Source organism: Ostrinia furnacalis, unplaced genomic scaffold, assembly GCF_004193835.3.
Source record: "Ostrinia furnacalis isolate ACB-3 unplaced genomic scaffold, ASM419383v2 OfSCF0954, whole genome shotgun sequence".
Lineage (NCBI taxonomy): Eukaryota > Metazoa > Arthropoda > Insecta > Lepidoptera > Crambidae > Ostrinia > Ostrinia furnacalis.
Window position 1 is genome coordinate 328,847 of NW_021131193.1, and position 20,590 is coordinate 349,436.

Consider the following 20,590-nt stretch of genomic DNA (forward strand, 5'->3'; position numbering starts at 1 on the left):
GTGAGTAAGCTGGGGCTGATCATACAGTGACGAAGCGGGAGCGACTAGACAGAAGCGAGAGCAATAATAGTAGGGTTCGGTTAATTATGTGTATTGTGTAGATATTGCTAGAAAGTTGCGTATCGCGAATTCTACTCGTGGGCGGCACTACACTACGAACAAGCTGCAAAGGTCGTGATGTGTCTATTCTGTATTATTCCTACCTCTTGTTTCCACCGCTGCACGGCAACTCCAGTGTGGTCAGTATATTCAGGACGGACTTACCTACGGTTCTATAAACAATGAAGGTTAAGTTTGACCCGAGGCGAGGAAAAGTTTAAACGTCCACCGCAACGAAATTAATCAGAAATTAAAGGAGGTGTCGTAGTTAAGGATCCACCTCCCCTTTAAAGGTTCGGCCAAACCAACGCGATAACACGCGATCAGCCAGCGTGCAGCGATGGCGATCAATTCATTTAAAGGTTCGGCCAAACCAACGCTATCAGCCGGCGTGCAGCGATGGCGATCAATGCATTTAAGTCTGGTCGCCATCGCTGCACGCCGGCTGATCGCGTTGGTTTGGCCGAACTTTAATGCAGACTAGATGTTTCTAGTGGAGTCACATAATAGTATATTATTAAGTCACACGTACGCTCAGTCTTATGACTGTAAGTTTGTCTACAATACCCACGCTGCAATGGCCTACATTTGGTAGGTAAATATGAGGGGGTCGTTTTCTTGCATTGAGACTTAATAAGCTTGTGATGATGAAAATAATAAAGTTCCATTGTTACCTTAAACCTTACTATGTATATTTTTAATTTTGCCCGCTCCGTTCGCCACCAAAGTCGCAATGTAATTCTCAACGATAACATCGCCCCTTGGGAATAAATCAGTTTGCTATTGATTGGTAGTTAGTTACGCCCCGGCTAATTCATTTTCTTGGTCGATTTGTGTGCTGATATAGGGGCAAAGATTTTATTATGCGTTCATGCTTCCGTATGATAATAACGATATGTTTGGAAGTTCAAGTTGAGGGTCGTAATGGTGATTTTTGAGGGTTTTGGTGCTTTTTATAGCCATGTGGTTCCGGCAAAGTAGTATGAGATTCATACGGAAGAAGAAAGGGGGCGGTCCTATACTCATACTCTAGCCAGAGTGAGGGGTGTAACCCAAATCATCCGTTTCATCATCATCATCATCATCATCATGTCAGCCATAGGACGTCTACTGCTGAACATAGGCCTCCCCCAATGCTTTCCATGTTGATCGATTGGTAGCGGCCTACGTCCAGTGCTTCCCCGCTACCTTTACGACATCGTCGGTCCACTTTGTAGGTGGACGTCCCACGCTGCGTTTTCCGGCACGCGGCCTCCATTCCAGAACCTTGCTGCCCCATCGGCCGTCCATTCTGCGTACTTCCCTTGCGTACCTAACTACCTACTTAATCATCCGTTTGCCTCTGTTAAATTGGAGAAGATTGTGTTCTTGAAGACTAGGTGACCTAAAATGACGATAAAGATGTTTCTCATAGCTATTATTAAACTTGTAACTTTACGAAACCTCAATAAATATTGACTTTATTTTATGAAGTTTAATTAATCTTTAGATTCTTATCTTGCATCAAGCAACAACAAATGAGTCTCAATTTTCTTATTTTTACCTTTAAAGTTCACTCGTCACTATTCTTTTTTTATTTTAAAACAAGCTCTGTCTGCAAGTCCAGTGTGCTTACCATGAGTTTACGTTAGGTGTGCTCGCTGGCGACTGCGTAAAAAAATGACATTTAAATGTATGACATATTGTCAAAGTCAAAGTCAAAATTTCTTTATTTGTTTGGACTAATAAATAGTTCTTACAAATCGTCATTTTGCTCTTAAGGAGCCTCTACATGTCTCATAATCTTTTTACCCTACCAGCGCTTCGAGACCAACATTTGGCAAGTGCTGAGAAGAAGCGCCGCAACAAACTCAGTCACCACTGTCTGCCGGTTAATATAAATAAATAGAAACAGTAGTAGTACATTCGAATCAGGAGCAGTTCACTGAATTTACCATGCATTCTTGTATGGTGTATCTTATAAGAATGGGTATACAAGATTGCGTGGTATATTAAACAAGGTAGTGACGTGCTAATATCTAGACTTACATATTAAGATACTAGTAGAAATAACTCGCATACATAAATTTGAATAACTTGGATTGACCAGTCCCCAAAAGCAGCGCCTGTTCACAGACATGACGAGTGAACCAGCCATCGCTTCACTCGACCATATTAGAGGGAATGTAACGATTGTGCAGCGCCCCTAGCGGCTACTTTCAAGAAATAAAATCTTCATAGAGTTTTTTGACGTACTCGCTAGCGAGCACACCTAACGTAAACTCATGGTAAGCACACAGTATGCCATTAAAACCGTCTCAGCATGCTGAGTCATGCCTCATTATACCGGTAACAGATTGCATCGGCAATCATCTGTTTGTCAAAATAATAATAAAAATTGACAGGTTTATGATAAAAGCCCCGATAGGGACGTTATTGGGAGACGATACCTTTGTGGTAGGTATGCGATAGATATTTGACCAATAAAAGTTTTTAAAGTTCGAAAGAGCTATTCCGTAAAAAAATATAGCTACCGAAAATTTGAATCAAACTCCTTTTAAGTAAACCAATTACTGAGCTATTGCCGTTTTGCATTGCTGCGACACACATTTCTGTATATAGTGTGTACCTATATTGTATGTCATAATGATTTTTTTCTTTTTATTTCTGTCTTACCATACTATGTCATATTGTCCTGAGGGTACTATTTTACCCTACTTTTGGTACTTTCTGTTTGTAATGTGTGTTTCTGTTATGCAAATAAATAAACGTTTTATCTATCTATCTATCTATCTATCTTTGATGTTAACTAACATTACTTAGATGAATAAAAAATAACGTTATGATTTATAAAATCTTCGTATAGGTAAGGTAGTGTTAAAAAGGATAGACACTTCAGCGGTCAAAACAAAACGGGTATTTAACAGAAAAAAGTACATAAGGCAACCTTTTAAAAATGTATGGAAAAACACCAATTAATTTGTGGTACGATTTATGCAACTTAAATCAAATGTACCTAATATTATTTCTGTGGTTTTAAGTCTCGGCTTAGTATAATAGGTATTGCCGAATTGTTGACTTAGGTAGTTACGGGACTATTCCCATCTCTCGTTCCCATCGCTGCAACTCCTGTGTAGCCAGGATCTACAGCTTGACCGCCAATAAAAACCCAACTAGTGAAGGTCAAGTTTACTGAGGTAGTTCCTTTTTAGGGTTCCGTACCTCAAAAGGAAAAAACGGAACCCTTATAGGATCACTTTGTTGTCCGTCTGTCCGTCCGTCCGTCTGTCAAGACCCTTTTTCTCAGAAACGCGTGGTGGTATGAAGCTGAAATTTATATCAATTACTCAGGTCTACTGTCCCTTGAAGCTGTGAAAAAATCAAACTTCTAAGCCAACGCAATCAAAAGATACAGCCGTTTATGCCGCAAATTTTCGACACTTGCAAGGGAATCAAAACCTACAGGNGAGACATTTTATAGCTTTCGTGCTAATGCCATCTAGACCAGTGCTAGAATTGGCATCCAAATTATTAATAATTTTGGTGATTTCATCAGTAGTACAGGGCTCTAGTGTAAAAAGTCCTGAGGATTGTACAGTGCATGGTAAAGCTTTTGCAATATTATCATGGTAATGTATGGGAATTTCATTCGCTAAGCTAGGACCGATTGTAGAAAAATACTGATTAAATGCTTCACAGATTTCTTTCGTATCAGTTATATTTTTGGATTCAATTTTCAGTTTTGATAAAGCGCAACGTTTTTTTATTTTGTTTTGTGCCAAGTTGTTAATTAAATTCCACATTTTTTTTGGTTTGCCTAATAATTGACTAAATTTATTGTAGTAATATTTGTCCTTAGTTGTTTGAATAAGTTTCTTTGTGTTTTCTCTGCATGCTTCATATGCATCTTCTTATTAAACTTGTAACTTTACGAAACCTCAATAAATATTGACTTTATTTTATGAAGTTTAATTAATCTTTAGATTCTTATCTTGCATCAAGCAACAACAAATGAGTCTCAATTTTCTTATTTTTACCTTTAAAGTTCACTCGTCACTATTCTTTTTTTATTTTAAAACAAGCTCTGTCTGCAAGTCCAGTATGCCATTAAAACCGTCTCAGCATGCTGAGTCATGCCTCATTATACCGGTAACAGATTGCATCGGCAATCATCTGTTTGTCAAAATAATAATACAAATTGTCAGGTTCATGATAAAAGCCCCGATAGGGACGTTATTGGGAGACGATACCTTTGTGGTAGGAATGCGATAGGTATTTGACCAATAAAAAGACTCGAAAGAGCTATTCCGTAAAAAAATATAGCTACCGAAAATTTTGAATCAAACTCCTTTGATGTTAACTAACATTACTTGGATGAATAAAATAATAACGTTATGGTTTATAAAATCTTCGTATAGGTAGTGTTAAAAAGGATGGACACTTCAGCGGTCAAAACAAAACGGGTATTTAACAGAAAAAAGTACATAAGGCAACCTTTTAAAAATGTATGGAAAAATACCAATTAATTAGTGATACGATTTATGCAACTTAAATCAAATGTACCTAATATTATTTCTGTGGTTTTAAGTCTCGGTTTAGTATAATATGTATTGCCGAATTGTTGAGTTAGGTAGTTACGGGACTATTCCCACCTCTCGTTCCCTCTGCTGCAACTCCTGTGTAGCCGGGATCTACAGCTTGACCGCCAATAAAAACCCAACCAGTGAAGGTCAAGTTTACTTAGGTAGTTAGTTTTTTTATATCATTTGTCTATTCCGCTTGTCTTTATCTTTACCCACTAACACACACTGAAATCATGTCTCTATCAATGTTCATACCGCCTGTTCCACTTTCGCTCCCCCATTCTTTAAATAAATGCAATACCATATGCTCCTAAACACGAAAGAGTGCTGACATTTTTATATCTTTCGCCTCCGTGTGAAGGCACAAAATAATAGTTCTTTACAGCCAGTATCCAGTATGATGCCAACGCGGCGCGTACGCATTCGACGACAGTTTCATGAAGGGATAATAAAATTTATTACCCTAAAGAACATTCTACAGTGTTTAAGTCGTTAAATAAATTATTAGGATTTGTCGCTGATTTCATTTGTTTTGTGCCGGTATAATTTGGTTTCACTGGGAGTTTATTAGCTTCTGTTGATTTGATGACAAATGGAGTTTAATTTTCGATTTGCCAATTCGAATTGTTGTGTATGAAACGGCCATCCCAAATATTTTGACTATGGTGCAGAGCTTGGCTCTACATGAGATCTGAAGATTACTTTTTCACATGCGAGCCATACGGTTCGTCTTAGGTATACATGAAAATGTGGTATACATGAAAATGTGAAAATGTTTTAGGAGGTATATTTATTCCGTAAACGAAATCATCACCTATTATTACATGAATTGCGAATTAACGCTACTTACTCGTAGTTTCACTCTAGTCATATTGGAATAAGCATAAGAGAAAACAAAAGAATCACTGTTTTTAAGATTTTATTTACTTTAATAAAACTTTGGATTTATCAGTTTAAAGCCAGTTCTTTGACTGGAACCGCTCGGAACAAATGGTTGACGTTCTCGATGATCTTGTCAACGATGGCCTTGATGACAGGAGGCCCTACCTCCACGACGATATCGTTACCGTTGTTCGCTATTATCTCACGGGCTGCCCTGGCTGGAAAGAAAAAAATATTTTGAATTTATTCTGTTCTGGATTCGAATTTTTGAAATTTGAATATTGAAAATTTGATGCCAGTCATGTTGAATTTTGGAAGTATTTTGATGCTAGTCATAGGCTAGTAGAGAGCCACACGATGTAAAAAAGAAATGATTTGCAGGCAGACTGAGATTTGCAATTTTGGGAATAAGATTAGTCCCGTTTGGTTAGAAACGACATCTTACAGTTTGACTGTCCAATTAAACACGCCTTCTTTTCTATATTTGCAAGCATAGATTTAAGCTAAGTTGCACCACCTTATTTTAACCGTAACAATTAATAACAATAAATGGGGCTTTTTGTATGAAGTCTGACAAATTTTTGACGTTTGTTAAATTAAGATGGTGCAACCCAGCCTAAGTGTTTGATATTAGTTTCTTGAGAGATAGACAAAAGACATAATATAAAATAGCGAAGTATGTTAATATTATGTAGGTTACTGTATCCTTTTGAGGTATTGAACTTAGATTTCGACTTTTATTTATCCTTTTGCCTTTCGCATTAGGTACAGTCACCTTCACATCAATTATTACCGAATTAATAAAACTGTTACGTAGTTGGGTCACTGATCAAATTTAATTACCACTCCGACTTCGCTAAATGTTATCAAATTCTGGTATTTTGTAATAACGCCCTAATTGCCAGATATTTCAATTAGTAGATTCAATGGAAAAGAAATTAGCGATTAAGGTCGGTAATTATTTTGCTGTTAACTGTAATTGTTATTATAATATCATTTGATCCAAATTATGAGTATTTAATCTATTTATACTCGTAGCATTGTTATAATTGTTTCGTGGAACAAAAGGTTAAGTTATTGGATAAAAAAATCGATGATAAACCTTTAATTTAGTTTAGACTAGTGCTATATCATTATTATGAAATTGAATGAAAGTAAGAAGTAGATTATACGGTTCTTGATGTAATGTAGAGTTCTTTTATGAGCGTAATATTTCGCTTGATTGATATACTCGTAGGTACTATTTGGTGAATCTTAAATTATGAAATCTGTTATAATAGTATGTTGTTCTTTTAACTTACACATAAGTTCATTTCCATTGAAGAGATTCTCGAAGTTAACATGCGCCTTGTCTTTGAGTTCGTAGCTGTAGGATGATCCTTTTATATGCCAATGCTTCTTGCCGTCCTTGCCGATTTTCTCAACGATGTTACTGACCACGTTCATTTGAATTTTATCTGGAATAAAAGTGATAGTTGACCAAATATTACTCAGGTATTTTGATACCTAATTGGGAACAACCCACTTGATGCCCACGTGTTAACCTTTAATGAAAAGGTGAATTCTTTTGGCATAAAAAGAGAGATAATAATTAATATTGTGTATTTTTCATTGAAATACCCATTTTAACTGACTGTGAAAATTGCCTCTAGTAATTAGAAGGGTTGTGTTCCAGTAGTGGAGAATAAATGAGTTGATAATTATTATGAACCATAATTTACAATTTAAGGTCATTCCCCAATCCTGTCTCAGGACTCTGATGGCTTACTTCGATGCTCCCTGAGAACTGGAATAAAAAATAGGAAACTTACTTAGTTCTACTTGAGCTCTTCCTTTGCCTTCAATGGGCAGCACTAGAAGCCTCCCATGCATCTCATAGTTGCCTTCAGCACGGACGTTACAAAGGAAATTCGTTAACAACTTCGATGCTGCTAAGTCTCGCCTGTAAAAAAAATATTCAAATTCAACCATTTAAAAAAAACGACAAATGACTTCTGGAGAAAATACGCATCAGTGCTTGATTGATGTGCCGACGTCCGAACAGTCAGATAACTGGCACAATAATTAGGTCGTAAAGAAATACTCACTCAATCTTAGTAGCAACGCATCCCTTTAACCCTGTCACCGCCATATTGTTGACAATAAGCTGCAGGCTGGCTGTGCTGGCGTCAACGGTTCTAATTACCAGGGGATCGAGGGCCTGGACGGCGTATTGCGGCATACCATTCGCGAACATCGGCAGGAGGGCTTGGGTTGATCGTTTCAAGCATTTCGCATCGTGTGATGCGCATTTTGTTATGTATGGCACTGGAATGAATGGAGTCAATGACACAATTAGTTACCGTGTTTTGTTTGGTTCAATAGTATGTTTTTTTTTATATCTAACGCATTTGAATAATGTACTATAATAATTACTCGTACAGTCAGTGTCAAATATCTAGTTCTTTACACCCAATGTAGCCAAAAAGTTCGTAACACTGTCTTTGTTAAAATAAGTTTGTGTTCACAACTTTTTGACGACAATGGGTGGCATGAACTATTTGACGCTGACTGTAGGTACTTTATTGTTTACATTGTTTTCTGTGTGTTTTTCACTTCTAGCTTTTTAAAAGTATTTTTACCTTTGAAATAAAAAAAAAACAAACCTGCGTTAACGCCTGCCAAGGCCACGACACAAAATACAAACACCAGAAGTATTTTCTGCGACATGACGAAAACTACACAACGTACCTTGATGAACTAAACTACAATTAAATGGTTTGACTAACGACCAAGTTATATAGGGACCGGATTTTTACAATGACGGAAACTTTCTTAATTAGGTGGCTATTAATAGTTGATTTTGTTGATCATCGTGATGAGCTCACTAATATTTATATTTCATCACAATGTAAAGTTTCCATGAATCGGCGGTGAGAGAGTAACATTCCCTTGGATCTGGGTTCGATTCCCAGATGGCATGGACATTATTTAGTGTTACAAACGTTTGTAATAGGTACAATGTAGTGTAGTGCAGTAAAAATGTAGAGTCTAATGTTCTGTCCAATATGAAGGTATGTAATTATCTCGTTAAATTTGGATACTCTTGAGTGAGTTTCACCTAAAGTGGTTTCCAAAACCATATTCTGTTTTTATATGCTTTTTGAAAGATATTTTTGTTAGATACATAATATGAGTTCTCCGAAGTTAAAATAAAATATTTCATTAAATAAGAGACACTTTAATCAAGAGTCAAGTCTTCAGTCGGAACTGCTTCGAAGAAATGATGGATGGTGTCCACCACCCTGGCCACGACAGTCTTGATGACAGGAGAACCGACCTCCCTGATGATTTCGTTCCCGCTTTGCGCTATCACTCCTTCTGCCGCTTGACCTGGCAAAAAAAAAAACATGAGTAGAATATGCTACAAAAATAATATTCCTAAGGTGGCAGTCGCCAACAAATGAGTCAATAGTGTATCATATCAGTAGGTTGGGATACGACCTGCCCCGGCTTCACACAGGTGCTAAGTCTAGCTAAGTCAGCCGTTTGGTGTAATGGTTTCGATACGGACTACTATGCCGAGAGGTCCCGGGTTCGATTCCTGGCCGGGCAGAAATTGAAATGATGAATTTTAATTTCTGTGTTGGGTCTGGGTGTTACTATTTATAATATGTATGTATTTACAAAAAAGAAAAAGTATTTGGGTAATGTTATATCCGTTGTCTAGTACCCATTGTACAAGCTTTGCTTAGTTTGGGACTCGAAGTGTAAAAATTAAATATTTATTTAAGTACCTATACACTAAACCTTCCTCATGAATCACTCTATCTATGTATAAAAATAATCGCTACAAAATCTAAGCATACTCGTACATAGGGACAGACAGCAGAAAGTGGCTTTGTTTATATACTATGTAGTGATTAGTGACTAGCATTAGGTAGGTATTTGTATTTTTATAAGAGTTTATAAGATGTACATTTGGATTCATTGCAGTACTCACAATGAGACTTCGTAATGATTGATAACTTCCTTAACATCTAGTTGAGAAATTATGTATCTAATTAGTTGCCTTTGTAGCAATCGTTACATAGAACCATTGAGCCTTTTTTTATGTTCTATTTAACGCTTAATTAAGGAAATCACGCAAAAGAAACATCAGCAATTGTATGGTAAAATGTGAAGTCATTACTTTTTATTGAGTAGTTTAAACAAAGTGCATCCAATGCTTTTGTATGAAGTTAAAAAAATGATATTTTATTGTATTATGCAGGACTACGACAGTCCATCGATGGACATAAGTGAATGAGAAAAGCAAAGAATATGATCCAGCTTTTTAATCTAGTTACTGTTAGCTATTCCATTAAGGTCGTCGGTCCATCGAAGGAGCCGAGACGAGGTCCTGTTCGATTCCAGAACACAATTTGTTCTGCGACAGATATGACGGGATAGCCCTCTGCTTCTTAAACTAAGAATTGTAGAATTAAGGTAGCTTACCTAATACCCTGTTTCCATTGAAAAGGTTCTCAAATCTGACAGTAGACCTGTCTTTGAGGTCATAAGTGTGCGACCAGCTCTTGACAGTCCAGTGATTTTTCCCGTCTTTCCCTTGTTTATCACTGATGTCCATGTTGACGTCAATTACAGCTTTTTCTGTAATCAAAAATTAAAATAACGTTTATCAATAAAATGATGTCGAGCCCTGCGTGCCCAAGCAACTGCACACAGGAAGATTTAATAAATGCTTCTGACAACGTCACTCTTGTAGTGGAGTTTTGAGCTGGCACTGTATGTTGTCGATACGACAAGAAGATTAAAATAATAGAATGTAAAGGTAGATAGAATTTTGTGATTGAGCATGTAGTTTAGATAGGCACATTATTTGATGGGTCAATAATTTTGCATGACTTTTTTACTTGTAAAAAGTGTGTAAAAGTGCCTTAAATAAACCTTTTAGTAGTAAATCAATGAGTTTTTAAGAATTTTTGATGGCATTTATACTATACTTACTAAGATCCACGTGAACTTTTCCATTGCCTTCGATGGGCAGTACGAGTAATCGTCCAGACATGACGTAGTGTCCATCTAAAGTGGCATCACACTGTATTCTCAGGAACAGTTTTGAGTTTTTTGCATCCCGTCTGAAAATAAAATGTCACTTAATTACTATAAATTGTTTGTGGACCAACTTATTTCTAAGCCGTTGATAAATCTACAAAAATCCTGGAAGCTGAAATTAGTTGTTGTCAAAATTAAAAAATACATAATGTATTTCACTTAGTAAACATTACAGGCACTGAAAACATTGGTGGAAATGTGGAAATAGAGATACTAAGATGTTTTATATACTGCCAAGAACATCCATTAATTAGTTTAACTGTACTTGTACTTGTCTAACTTGTATAACCGTATGCACTTACTGAGCCTTCTTCGCTATGCAATTCCTTAGCCCTTTAACTGTTACGTTGTCCAACAACAATTTGAGAGTTGGAGACGACGAATCTATATTTTTGAAGAATACTGGATCCAAAGTCTCGACCCCGAACTCTGGGATGCCCGCAGTGTAAATGGGTATAGCTGCTTTCGTTGACTCTTTCGCACATTTGTCATCGTCTCCTTTGCATTTGAGGAATGTCACTGAAGAAATAAATTATTTTTACCAAAATCAAGAAAGTTAAATTCATAAATAGGAAGGCGAAAATAAAAATTAAACTTTCCAAACAAGGAGGATTTTGATTTGAAATCATGGTTATAGTAAAGAATACGTCATGAGCCCCACTCTTATTTTTAACATCTATTAATTATTATTCATCATTGGTTTTTAGCATAGCAGGGTAAGTAAAAACTTAAATTATGAAAAGATTGTGAAAGAAAAGAAAACATATTTTATTGATTTTTAACCATCCGAACTCTGTAGCTGCAAATTTTCTAGTTCTAGTCATAATAAAGTAAAAAATACAGTTTTGGATTTAAAAAGTGAATTAAGTGAAGTAAAAAGCGTTCATCAAATTACCTGGATCAGCATTAATCACTGTGACCAGCAAACTCACTAGACCTAAATACGAGAGCATCTTTCATAAAACTATGCACAACCGAAAAGACAAAATAACTTACATAAACTGCATGAAGGAAGATATCAACACTCAGTTATAAAGGACTTTGGTATTACGTTAACAATGGCGTATAATCATCTCCGTGATTTGAAATACTTTTCTATTGATAACTATTAACTGGCAATTATGTCCTGCTTAGCTGATACAGGATGCTTTTGTAAGATATCACTTATAGTAGTAGTAGTAGAAGGGTTTCTCAAAGTGCGGTGCGCAAACCCCTAGGCCCTAGGGATTCCCCATTCGAGGGCAGGGGGTTCGTGACAAGATTTACGTAATGGTGGAAGAATTAAAATTGTCCAAAATGACTCCTAAATTAACTCCATTTGCGACAATCTGCTTACGATGTTGCTAGTTTGGAAGTTAAAGACGCTATGAAGAACTCCGAGCAAGCTCGCCCCCAGGTGACTAAAATGGCGGCAAACGGAAGTAAGTCAAATCAATTCCTATTAAATAATTGCGGAAATGACGTCATTTAAGGTATAAAATGGTTAAAAACTACACCGGAAGTAGACGCATCTCTCACCAGATGCTGTGCATCGTCACATGCCGAATAATAAAAGATATATTGTCTTTAGGTCTTTATTTGGTACCTTTTATTGAAAATAAAAACTTTTTTTTTTCAATACTTAGTCACTTTTATTATTTTCTTTGGGGGATTCGCTATGACTTGGAAACTTTAACAAGGGTTCGTGGAGCGGAAAGTTTGAGGAACCCTGACACACGAAAAAAATTTTGAGAAAGAGTAAAGAGATTTTTAATTATAACCACAGTTTTTAATATGGTATTCTACAAATTGTACATTTTAGTAACGGAATAATTTGGCAAATTATATTATTCGCGTCTATAATCATTTTTTATGTTATGGAAGAACAACCTCAATCAAAACAAAAGGTAGGTACCTAGGAAATAAGTTCCTATAAAATGTAACCAGAAACGTCCGAGAGCTTAGCATCGGAACACATAAAAACGTTAATGTTTTTAATCTAAACAAATTTTCTTACTGAATGCCTTTTTTAAGTTTATGACTTTTTTCTTCAAAATATAACAACAAACTAGAAACCATTGTTGTACAAGCCTACTGCCTATATAGAAATCGCCATGTACAGTTAAAGATAAACAAGTTCAAAGAAAAGGAGTTAATATGCAGCATGCGGTCTGAAGATGACGATACTAATATTATTATTATTTATTGATAGTTTACAAAACATACTCGACCTTTGCCTACTGGCCTTGTTTGTGTGGAGGATTTAAAAAACGTCACCAGCTGATTTTTTCTTCTAGTTTAGTAAAATATACTCTCGACGTTGTTCCTAAGGTTTAAAACAGTGTGTTCTCAGTAGATATCTTAGTCTGTATAGATAATATTCAAGTGTAAGGTATGCTATGTTAACAGTGACGATTTCTAATATTACTACTACATTCTACTCCTTCACACATCATACAGGTAGCAGGAAGGCGCTGGACGCAGGCCGCTATCAACTGGGCAACATGGAAAGCAGTGGACGTCCTATGGCTGAGATGATGGTGATGATGATGATTCTGCTCCTTAAATGTCCTACTAATATTTATCAAAACTGCGTCATACTTCATCATTATCAGAGGTGGAATTGTGTAAAGCAATCGTAATCATTTGACAGTTCATAACGTACGATAAAGTCAGTTAAACAAAGCGTTTGACAGAATAATCGTACGTTATGAACTGTCAAATGATTACGATTGCTTTACACAATTCCACCTCTGGTCATATAGTTTCTACTATAGGAGCATCATCATCATCATCTCTAAATTCCTAAAGGCAAATCAAGGTTACATGACACAACCAGCTCTGGCTGGTTATTATAGGAAGGATATTCTCATATTCACGTGAAAAGTAGGTGTGGCTCTACACGACCATTAACGCATAATATTTTTAAAGATATAATATGTATGTCGTATGTATATTAATATTATATTTATTTCAAGTCTACTGCAGGATTAAATCTTCCAATGGAACAGCATGGAAAAAGGTTTGAATTGCATCTGCGAGCTTAACAACGAGTGTGTTGATCACTGGTGATCCGATTTCCCGGATTATTCCATTCCCATTGGCTGCCACGACGATCTCAGCTGCTTTGGCTGTAAAAATAATAAAAAGTTTAATATTTTTAATAAGGTATGTACTTAATTAGAAAGTTAAAATGTCGCTATGAACTTTAAAAATTCAATGATGATAGGTAAATCCATAAAAATTCCGACTGCGCTGAATGAGATTCGCACACGTGATGTCCTCTCAAAACTGGGGCTAAAACGGTCCTTTTCCTGAGTCTCAAAATATACAAAGAAAGTAAAAGAATGACAAACATCGGCTCATTTATCTGGCAAACTTTCACATTTTTTAAACATTACCAATAGTCCCGTTAAATGCAGGATTCACCACAGCCATTGAATGACCACAGCAGTCAAACAGCGGCGGGATAGAACCCGCGTTGCTTGGACCCTACTTTATGATGCAATCATTTATCCTACTAATAGAATTGCGATGGCAAAGACTCGAATAAAAAAATATTTACCTAAAACCTTATTTCCACCGAATAAATTTTCTAAACGGACATGCGACTGGTCCTCCAGCTCATAGGTGTACGACCAACCCTTGATAGACCAATGTTTCTTCCCGTCTTTCCCTTGTACATCTTTCAGGGTTACATTAAAGCTAGTGATAAATCTATCTGAAAATAAAGAACAAAATAAATAATAACCTGACTGAGAGACTTGCAGAAGTAAGTAAAAAATATTCATATTTAAGACCACCTCAGTAGGTACACAGTTACAAATTGTACCTAGGTAAAAAAAATAAGAAATCTAATCCCAGGTACGTGGCCTTTAATTGAATGAATACTATAAAACTTTACAAAACAGAACAGTTGCATACCTAACCTAGTGCGACTGGCTAACTTTCTAAAATAAAATAACATTAAAAAATAACTCACTAATATCCGCGTGATTCTTTCCTTTGCCTTCAATTGGTATTAGCAGAAGTCGACCTGACATTACATAGAGGCCATTTAAAGTTACATTACATTCAATTTTGATGAATAATTTTGAATTAACGACGTCGCGCCTGAAAATGATTTAACCATAAATATTTTTTGTATCAGGTGTAGGTTATTAATGTGAAATTAAATATGATTTAGTATTTATTCTAATTGTAAATACGTGAATAATAGATATCACTATTTTCGTATATACAGGGTGTCCCGTAATGTAACGTCAAGCCGGAACTGGGTGTTGAGGCAAGTTGTGCTGGTTATTAGAAAAATATAAAAAAAAATCTATGTGGCATATTTTAAAAATAATAGGCATTTAAATAAAATCAAAAAATTCTACTCCAGGTGACGGTCCTTTTGCTCGTGTTGCCACAAATCTTCACTTTTTCCAAATTTTTTTTTGTTATGTGACCCTGAATAATGCTTCTCTAAATTGTTATCAAAATTACAATTTCTAATTTATTTTCTTTACGGTGTGTGTATTCATGTTGTATTTCATCACCATCATTATCTCTTCTATAAGACGTCCACACAGCTGAACATACTAGGCCTCCCTCAATGCTTTCCATGTTGTCCGGTTGGTAGCAGCCTGCGTCCACCTACAAGGTGGATCGACGACATAGTGAAGGTAGCAGGAATTTTATTTATTTAAAGAAAATATACTTACTGTACCGTCCTCGCTTTACAATTTTTAAGACCCTTGACAGTGGTGTTATACATTATCAGTTTAATGTTCAGACTTGATGAGTCTATGGTCTCGAAGAATAGTGGGTCCAATGTTTCCACTCCATACTCGGGGAATCCCGCAGCAAAAATTGGAATAGCTGCGTTTGTAGTATTCGTCAGGCATTTCACGTCTCTTGCGTTGCATTTAGTTATAAAAGGAACTGTCAAATTAAAAAAGGCTTCTAAAATATTGCAGACAGTATTTGAAATAGGTTTTTGAAAAGCAACTTACAATAGGTTTTTTTTTTTGTAAACCGTACAAATTGAATTCGTTTTAATATAAAGTAGAAGCGCTCCTTTAAGTTTTATTTTAATTGCTTTAGTAAGAAATGCAGATAACAAACTGTAAAACAAACGTGTTATAGAAGAATCAATTATAATATGACTAGCTTTCCGCCCGCGGCTTCACCCGCGTGGAATTTGGTCTGTCACAGAAAAACTATCGCGCGGATTCGCGCGCGTCCCTGTTTCAAAAACCGGAATAATAACTATCCTATGTCCTTTCCCGGGACTCAAGATCTCTTTGCCAAATTTCACCAAAATTGGTTCAGTGGTTTAGGCGTGAAAGCAAGACAGACATACAGAGTTACTTTCGCATTAAATAATCCTACTAATACTCGTATATAAACGCGAAAGTCTGAATTTCTTACAAAACTTGCGCGTAAAAAGCAAATCTAGTATGTAAATAATCAAACTTCTAACGCTCGTAACTCAGTTCAGACTGAGTTTAGAGGTATACATGTCATAGTAAGTTTGGTTTATTACACTATTTTGTAATCAAAAAACAATTGGTCGATGGCCGCGTGAAAAAAAAAAGACGCCACCTTCCATACAAAATCTGGCATTGCCATTTATTATGCACATTACCTGGATCAGCAATTGCAATAGCGAACAAACTCACAAATAATAAATAATGCCACATTTTATGTGATTTCACGACCTATACCATTGACTACTTATTTGTGTTTAAATAAATTGTTTATACTTACACAAAACTTATAACATAACCTTTGTTTACCTCTTGCAAATCAATAATTATGTGGGAGACATCTCTTGAAGGCATTAAAATGTCAATCATTTTACATACGTTTACATAATTATTATAAATAAGTAGGTAATACAAATTATCTAATACTAAAACTAGGTAAATGACGAAAATAAAACAAAAGTAAAAAAATATGATTTAATAATTAAACTTATAGTTTCAAAGGATTCTACATTCTTTACATAACGTTACACACAGTACACGAATATTCTATTAGTTTCACGTCCCCAAACTTTAGTTGTCATGGAAACTTAGGCTGGGTTGCACCATCTTTAACTCACACATCTTTAACTTTGCCAAACGTCAAAAATCTGTCAAACTTTATACAAAAAACATCGGTTATCGCTATAGTTACGGTCAAAGTTATGTGGTGCAACTCAGCCTTAACGTTAACCCCAGAGGTTTAATTGCCATTAATTAAGGGAAAAAACCATTTAATTTTAATAAGTAAAAGAATAACACCACAAAGTTTCTTTATTATAAAAATTAAATTATAAGCTGAGTTGCACCACTTCATTTCACCGTAACTATAACGACAACCGGTGTTTTTTGTATGGAGTTTGACAGATTTTTGACGTTTGTTAAAGTTAAAGTCAGACGGTGCAAGCCAGCCTAGACAGTACAAAGGATAAGTTGGAAAATATTTTGACACTAACAGTAATCATGGTTAAAGTGGAAAGCTCGAAGAATTTTACATGTGCGATATTGTATTTTTTACAATATAAACATGCATATTAACACACAAAACTATTTAAACTTAAATGCACTTTTGAGGTTTGGTCAACCTGTCTTTTACACTTAACGTTTTGTAACCTTGACCTTAAATCCTAATCAAGGCTCAAATCTTCTATAGGAACCGCTAGGAAGAAGGGTCTGATGGTGTTTATGATTCTGACAACCACAGTTTTGATGACTGGCGACCCGACCGTGGATATGATTTCGTTTCCATTATCTGCTATGACTGCTTCGACCGCTTTTGCTGTCAAAAAATAATAGTTCAGATTATACTATTTGGTCATACTAAACCCTAATAATACTGAACTGATTTTGATGAAACTGCACAGTATTATTGGTCAGATCTATTTATTTACAGTATCAGTAACACAGGCTATAAATTTCACGCGGAAAAAGCCGCGGGTAAAAGCTAAGTAGTTTATTTTTAGTAGAGTCACTATCTGTTGTCTTCATGAAATTATTATTGACGTCACGCCGAAGGTCATATTAAGAATCTATGAAAATATATTGACATTGACGTGACGAGACAACATAGCCGTTTAAAGGTGGACGCACACCTGACAGCGCCGCGCGTGACGCAGTCATCGCATTTTTTAAATGTTTAGATGAAATAGTAAAGAGCATAGCGCGCCGTACGAGCCGTTTTTTCTTAAAAGCGTTCGATGCGTACGGCGCGGATAGATGCGCATCCAACTGTAGGCGCATGTTTAGCGCGACATAAGCATAATGGTGCGATTTAACATTGGACCAACGAAAAACAGTTGATCGACAATATTACTGAATTTATGTGTGTGATCCAACATTCCTTTTGCAACCTTCTGGTATCATTAAAATTTTCTTCGGGAACACTGTTATTACTGTGTGTTTAAATAAGTTTAACTTACATAGAATTTTATTTCCATTGAAAAGATTTTCAAAACGGACATTGGATTTCCCAATAAGCTGATACTTGTATGACCAGCTCCGGACATCCCAGTGATTCTTCCCATCTTTCTCCTGCACATCTTTCACATTCAATATGACATCAAATGATGCCTCATCTAGAACCAGAAACCAGAAATTGAATGAGGTTAGTGCCGCTCGCGCTGCAACTCCTGTGTAGCCAGAATCTACAGCTGATCGCCAATATAAATCAAGGCTGTCTGAAATGATGCCAAAAATACTGGGCCATGAGGTATTGTTATTTTAGAAAGCTAGCAAGCTGGCTAGCTAGCTGGTGGTAGGTAGTATGGTTTAAAAACAAAATATTTCTTCCGCTTCAATTCTTCGTAATTACGAGTAACGTTACCATAACATAGCCCATTTGCACGTGTATGTACCTACTAAATGTATTGTTTAAATTTGTTTAACTAGTAATACGGCAAGTAGGAATTACAATCCCCGAAAGAATGTCTAGGCCGTCTAGCTCGGACAATAACTCGCAGTTCCGTCCCAAAGACTTAGGGAGGACACCGCCAGGTTTTAGTGAGTAGGCCCTGCCCATTTGGCAGAGAGAGCCTCACATAACCGACTGTAAGTAATTACAATCTAAATCTTCATCTACGTCCAATTCTCAAAAGGCGCTAAAAAGGTATGTATAGCCAAGAAACTTACTAAGATCCACGTGAACCTTCCCATTTCCCTCAATGGACAACATCAGCAGTTGACCCGACATGGTGTAGTGACCATCCAGGGTTGCGTTGCATTGTATTGTCAACAACAACCTGCTGTTACTGTCGTCGCGGCTAGAAAATACAACTAGAATTGAGATTGAGAATTTAAAGATTTCAGCTAAATAAAAATCAACAGCTTTAGACTGTAACCCTTTATTTTTTTTACTCAAATCACCTTGTTTAAAGTTTAAATAGAGGATACATAAGTATTATTTTCAGTAGAATTTTCAGTCAATGTAGTTCATAAACTCAATGATTTCATTGTAAGCTTAACTGGAATTCACGAATAAGAAATCTGATTAAAATATTATTATGAAAAAACATAAATTTTAAAACATTTATTGATTGAATTATTTCACTTACTGAGCCTTCGTTGCGATACAATTTCTCAGTCCTTTGAGGGTTATGGAGTCTAACATCAAATTGAGGTTTGGAGCAGACGAGTCTATGGTCTCGAAGGTTACTGGGTCCAATGTTTCCACACCATACTCAGGGACACCAGCAGTGAAAACTGGTATAGCTGCGTTTGTAGAGTTCGTTATGCATTCGTCGTCTTTCGCATAGCATTTGGTGATAAACGACACTGTTGAAGAACGAAAATCGATTGTTGATTTTTATTATGCTGCTTTTTATTTTTTTTGCACAAAGGTATGTGCATGTTTCTGACGTCTCTGATTTAATTAAGTTATTGAAGTAAGAAATATACGTACTTTATGTTTTTATCATAATGAGTTAAATTGTAACTTTTGTAACAAACTTAGCTATTCTAAGAATTTAAATTAATGTCTATATTTATAAAAGCGAAAGGTCACTGACTAATTGACTGACTGACTCACTCAGTCATCACGAAATCTCAGAAACTACGAGTGCTAGAAGTCCCAAATTTTGCATGGGGGTTCGTTTTAGAACGTAGGTGCTCACTAAGAACGAATTTTACGAAACTCCACCCCTTAGGGGATAAAATGGGATCCACACGTATGAAGTTACGGTCGGCCGCTAGTCTACACTAATATTATAAAGAGGAAAACTTTGTTTGTTTGTTTGTTTGTTTGTTTAGTTGTAATGGATAGGCTCAAAAACTACTGGACCGATTTTAAAANGATATGTGTCGTAGTTTAGAAAGTAGTTTGGTAGTTACATTCCAAGAAATGTATTTGTCATACTTAGGAATGGACTGAAGGCGGATACGCCAAACAAACCAATTTGGACAGTGACACCAATATTGCGAATTTACTCTAGATAAAAGCATTTTCTATCCTTCAGTTTTAAAACGTACTCGTAGGTAACTTATGCCCGTTTTCACCATCAATCCCTAATTTTTAAGTGACCCCTATGAAAACAAAATTCCTGTTATGTGTTACCATAGGGGTCACTTAAAATTTAGGGATTGATGGTGAAAACGGGCATTAGCCTTTAAATTAGAGTGGTTACTTAAGACATGCTCCTGCAATAGAGTCCAAATGACGTGATGATGTCATGATGATGATTTTCTCTAGCATATTCCACTAGAAGGTTCAAGAACACTTACCGTCGACTTTGGTGTGGTGTGGGGATGAGGGTGCTGATTCGACGTCCGAGTGTAGGCTGTAGGAGTGTTCTGTCTTGATGGGCGCCGCGCCGAGGGCCGCGTCGGTCATGATGATATGAGAACGCTAAAGGACACTTACCGTCGACTTTGGTGTGGTGTGGCGATGAGGGTGCTGATTCGACGTCCGAGTGTAGGCTGTAGGAGTGTTCTGTCTTGATGGGCGCCGCGCCGAGGGCCGCGTCGGTC

The 20,590-nt window shown here is 36.4% G+C and overlaps 4 protein-coding genes across 4 annotated transcripts in view; all 4 read right to left on the reverse strand.

Annotated features, from left to right (window-relative positions):
• The window catches only part of CrebA (Cyclic-AMP response element binding protein A), a 168,585-nt gene that overhangs the window by 58,769 nt on the left and 89,226 nt on the right, over window positions 1–20,590 (reverse strand). The gene's annotated exons all lie outside the window — the stretch shown is intronic.
• On the reverse strand, window positions 5,564–8,300 carry LOC114350703 (protein takeout-like). Its single transcript, XM_028301602.1, has 5 exons — window positions 8,189–8,300; window positions 7,631–7,850; window positions 7,355–7,485; window positions 6,845–7,000; window positions 5,564–5,761 (listed from the first exon to the last, which is right to left on the reverse strand). The coding sequence occupies exons 1-5, from the start codon at window positions 8,250–8,252 to the stop codon at window positions 5,610–5,612; spliced, it is 723 nt and encodes a 240-aa protein (XP_028157403.1). The 5' UTR covers window positions 8,253–8,300; the 3' UTR covers window positions 5,564–5,609.
• On the reverse strand, window positions 8,748–11,651 carry LOC114350704 (protein takeout-like). The gene is made up of 5 exons (XM_028301603.1): window positions 11,536–11,651; window positions 10,943–11,159; window positions 10,533–10,663; window positions 10,020–10,175; window positions 8,748–8,915 (listed from the first exon to the last, which is right to left on the reverse strand). Exons 1-5 carry the CDS (start codon window positions 11,591–11,593, stop codon window positions 8,764–8,766), a joined length of 714 nt encoding a protein of 237 aa, XP_028157404.1. The 5' UTR covers window positions 11,594–11,651; the 3' UTR covers window positions 8,748–8,763.
• On the reverse strand, window positions 13,375–16,336 carry LOC114350705 (juvenile hormone-binding protein-like). Its single transcript, XM_028301604.1, has 5 exons — window positions 16,252–16,336; window positions 15,326–15,545; window positions 14,602–14,732; window positions 14,185–14,340; window positions 13,375–13,750 (listed from the first exon to the last, which is right to left on the reverse strand). Exons 1-5 carry the CDS (start codon window positions 16,304–16,306, stop codon window positions 13,599–13,601), a joined length of 714 nt encoding a protein of 237 aa, XP_028157405.1. The 5' UTR covers window positions 16,307–16,336; the 3' UTR covers window positions 13,375–13,598.

Coding starts and splice junctions, on each gene's coding strand:
- LOC114350703 (XM_028301602.1), bottom strand. CDS start 8,252: ATGTCGCAGAAAATACTTCTGGTGTTTGTATTTTGTGTCGTGGCCTTG. Junction 7,851..8,188: donor CTTGGCAGGCGTTAACGCAG/GTTTGTTTTTTT, acceptor CATTCATTCCAG/TGCCATACATAACAAAATGC. Junction 7,001..7,354: donor AAGAGCTCAAGTAGAACTAA/GTAAGTTTCCTA, acceptor CTTTTATTCCAG/ATAAAATTCAAATGAACGTG.
- LOC114350704 (XM_028301603.1), bottom strand. CDS start 11,593: ATGCTCTCGTATTTAGGTCTAGTGAGTTTGCTGGTCACAGTGATTAAT. Junction 11,160..11,535: donor AGTGATTAATGCTGATCCAG/GTAATTTGATGA, acceptor TTATTTCTTCAG/TGACATTCCTCAAATGCAAA. Junction 8,916..10,019: donor CAATGGAAACAGGGTATTAG/GTAAGCTACCTT, acceptor TTTTTTTGCCAG/GTCAAGCGGCAGAAGGAGTG.
- LOC114350705 (XM_028301604.1), bottom strand. CDS start 16,306: ATGTGGCATTATTTATTATTTGTGAGTTTGTTCGCTATTGCAATTGCT. Junction 14,733..15,325: donor TGTAAAGCGAGGACGGTACA/GTAAGTATATTT, acceptor AATCATTTTCAG/GCGCGACGTCGTTAATTCAA. Junction 13,751..14,184: donor CGGTGGAAATAAGGTTTTAG/GTAAATATTTTT, acceptor TTATTTTTACAG/CCAAAGCAGCTGAGATCGTC.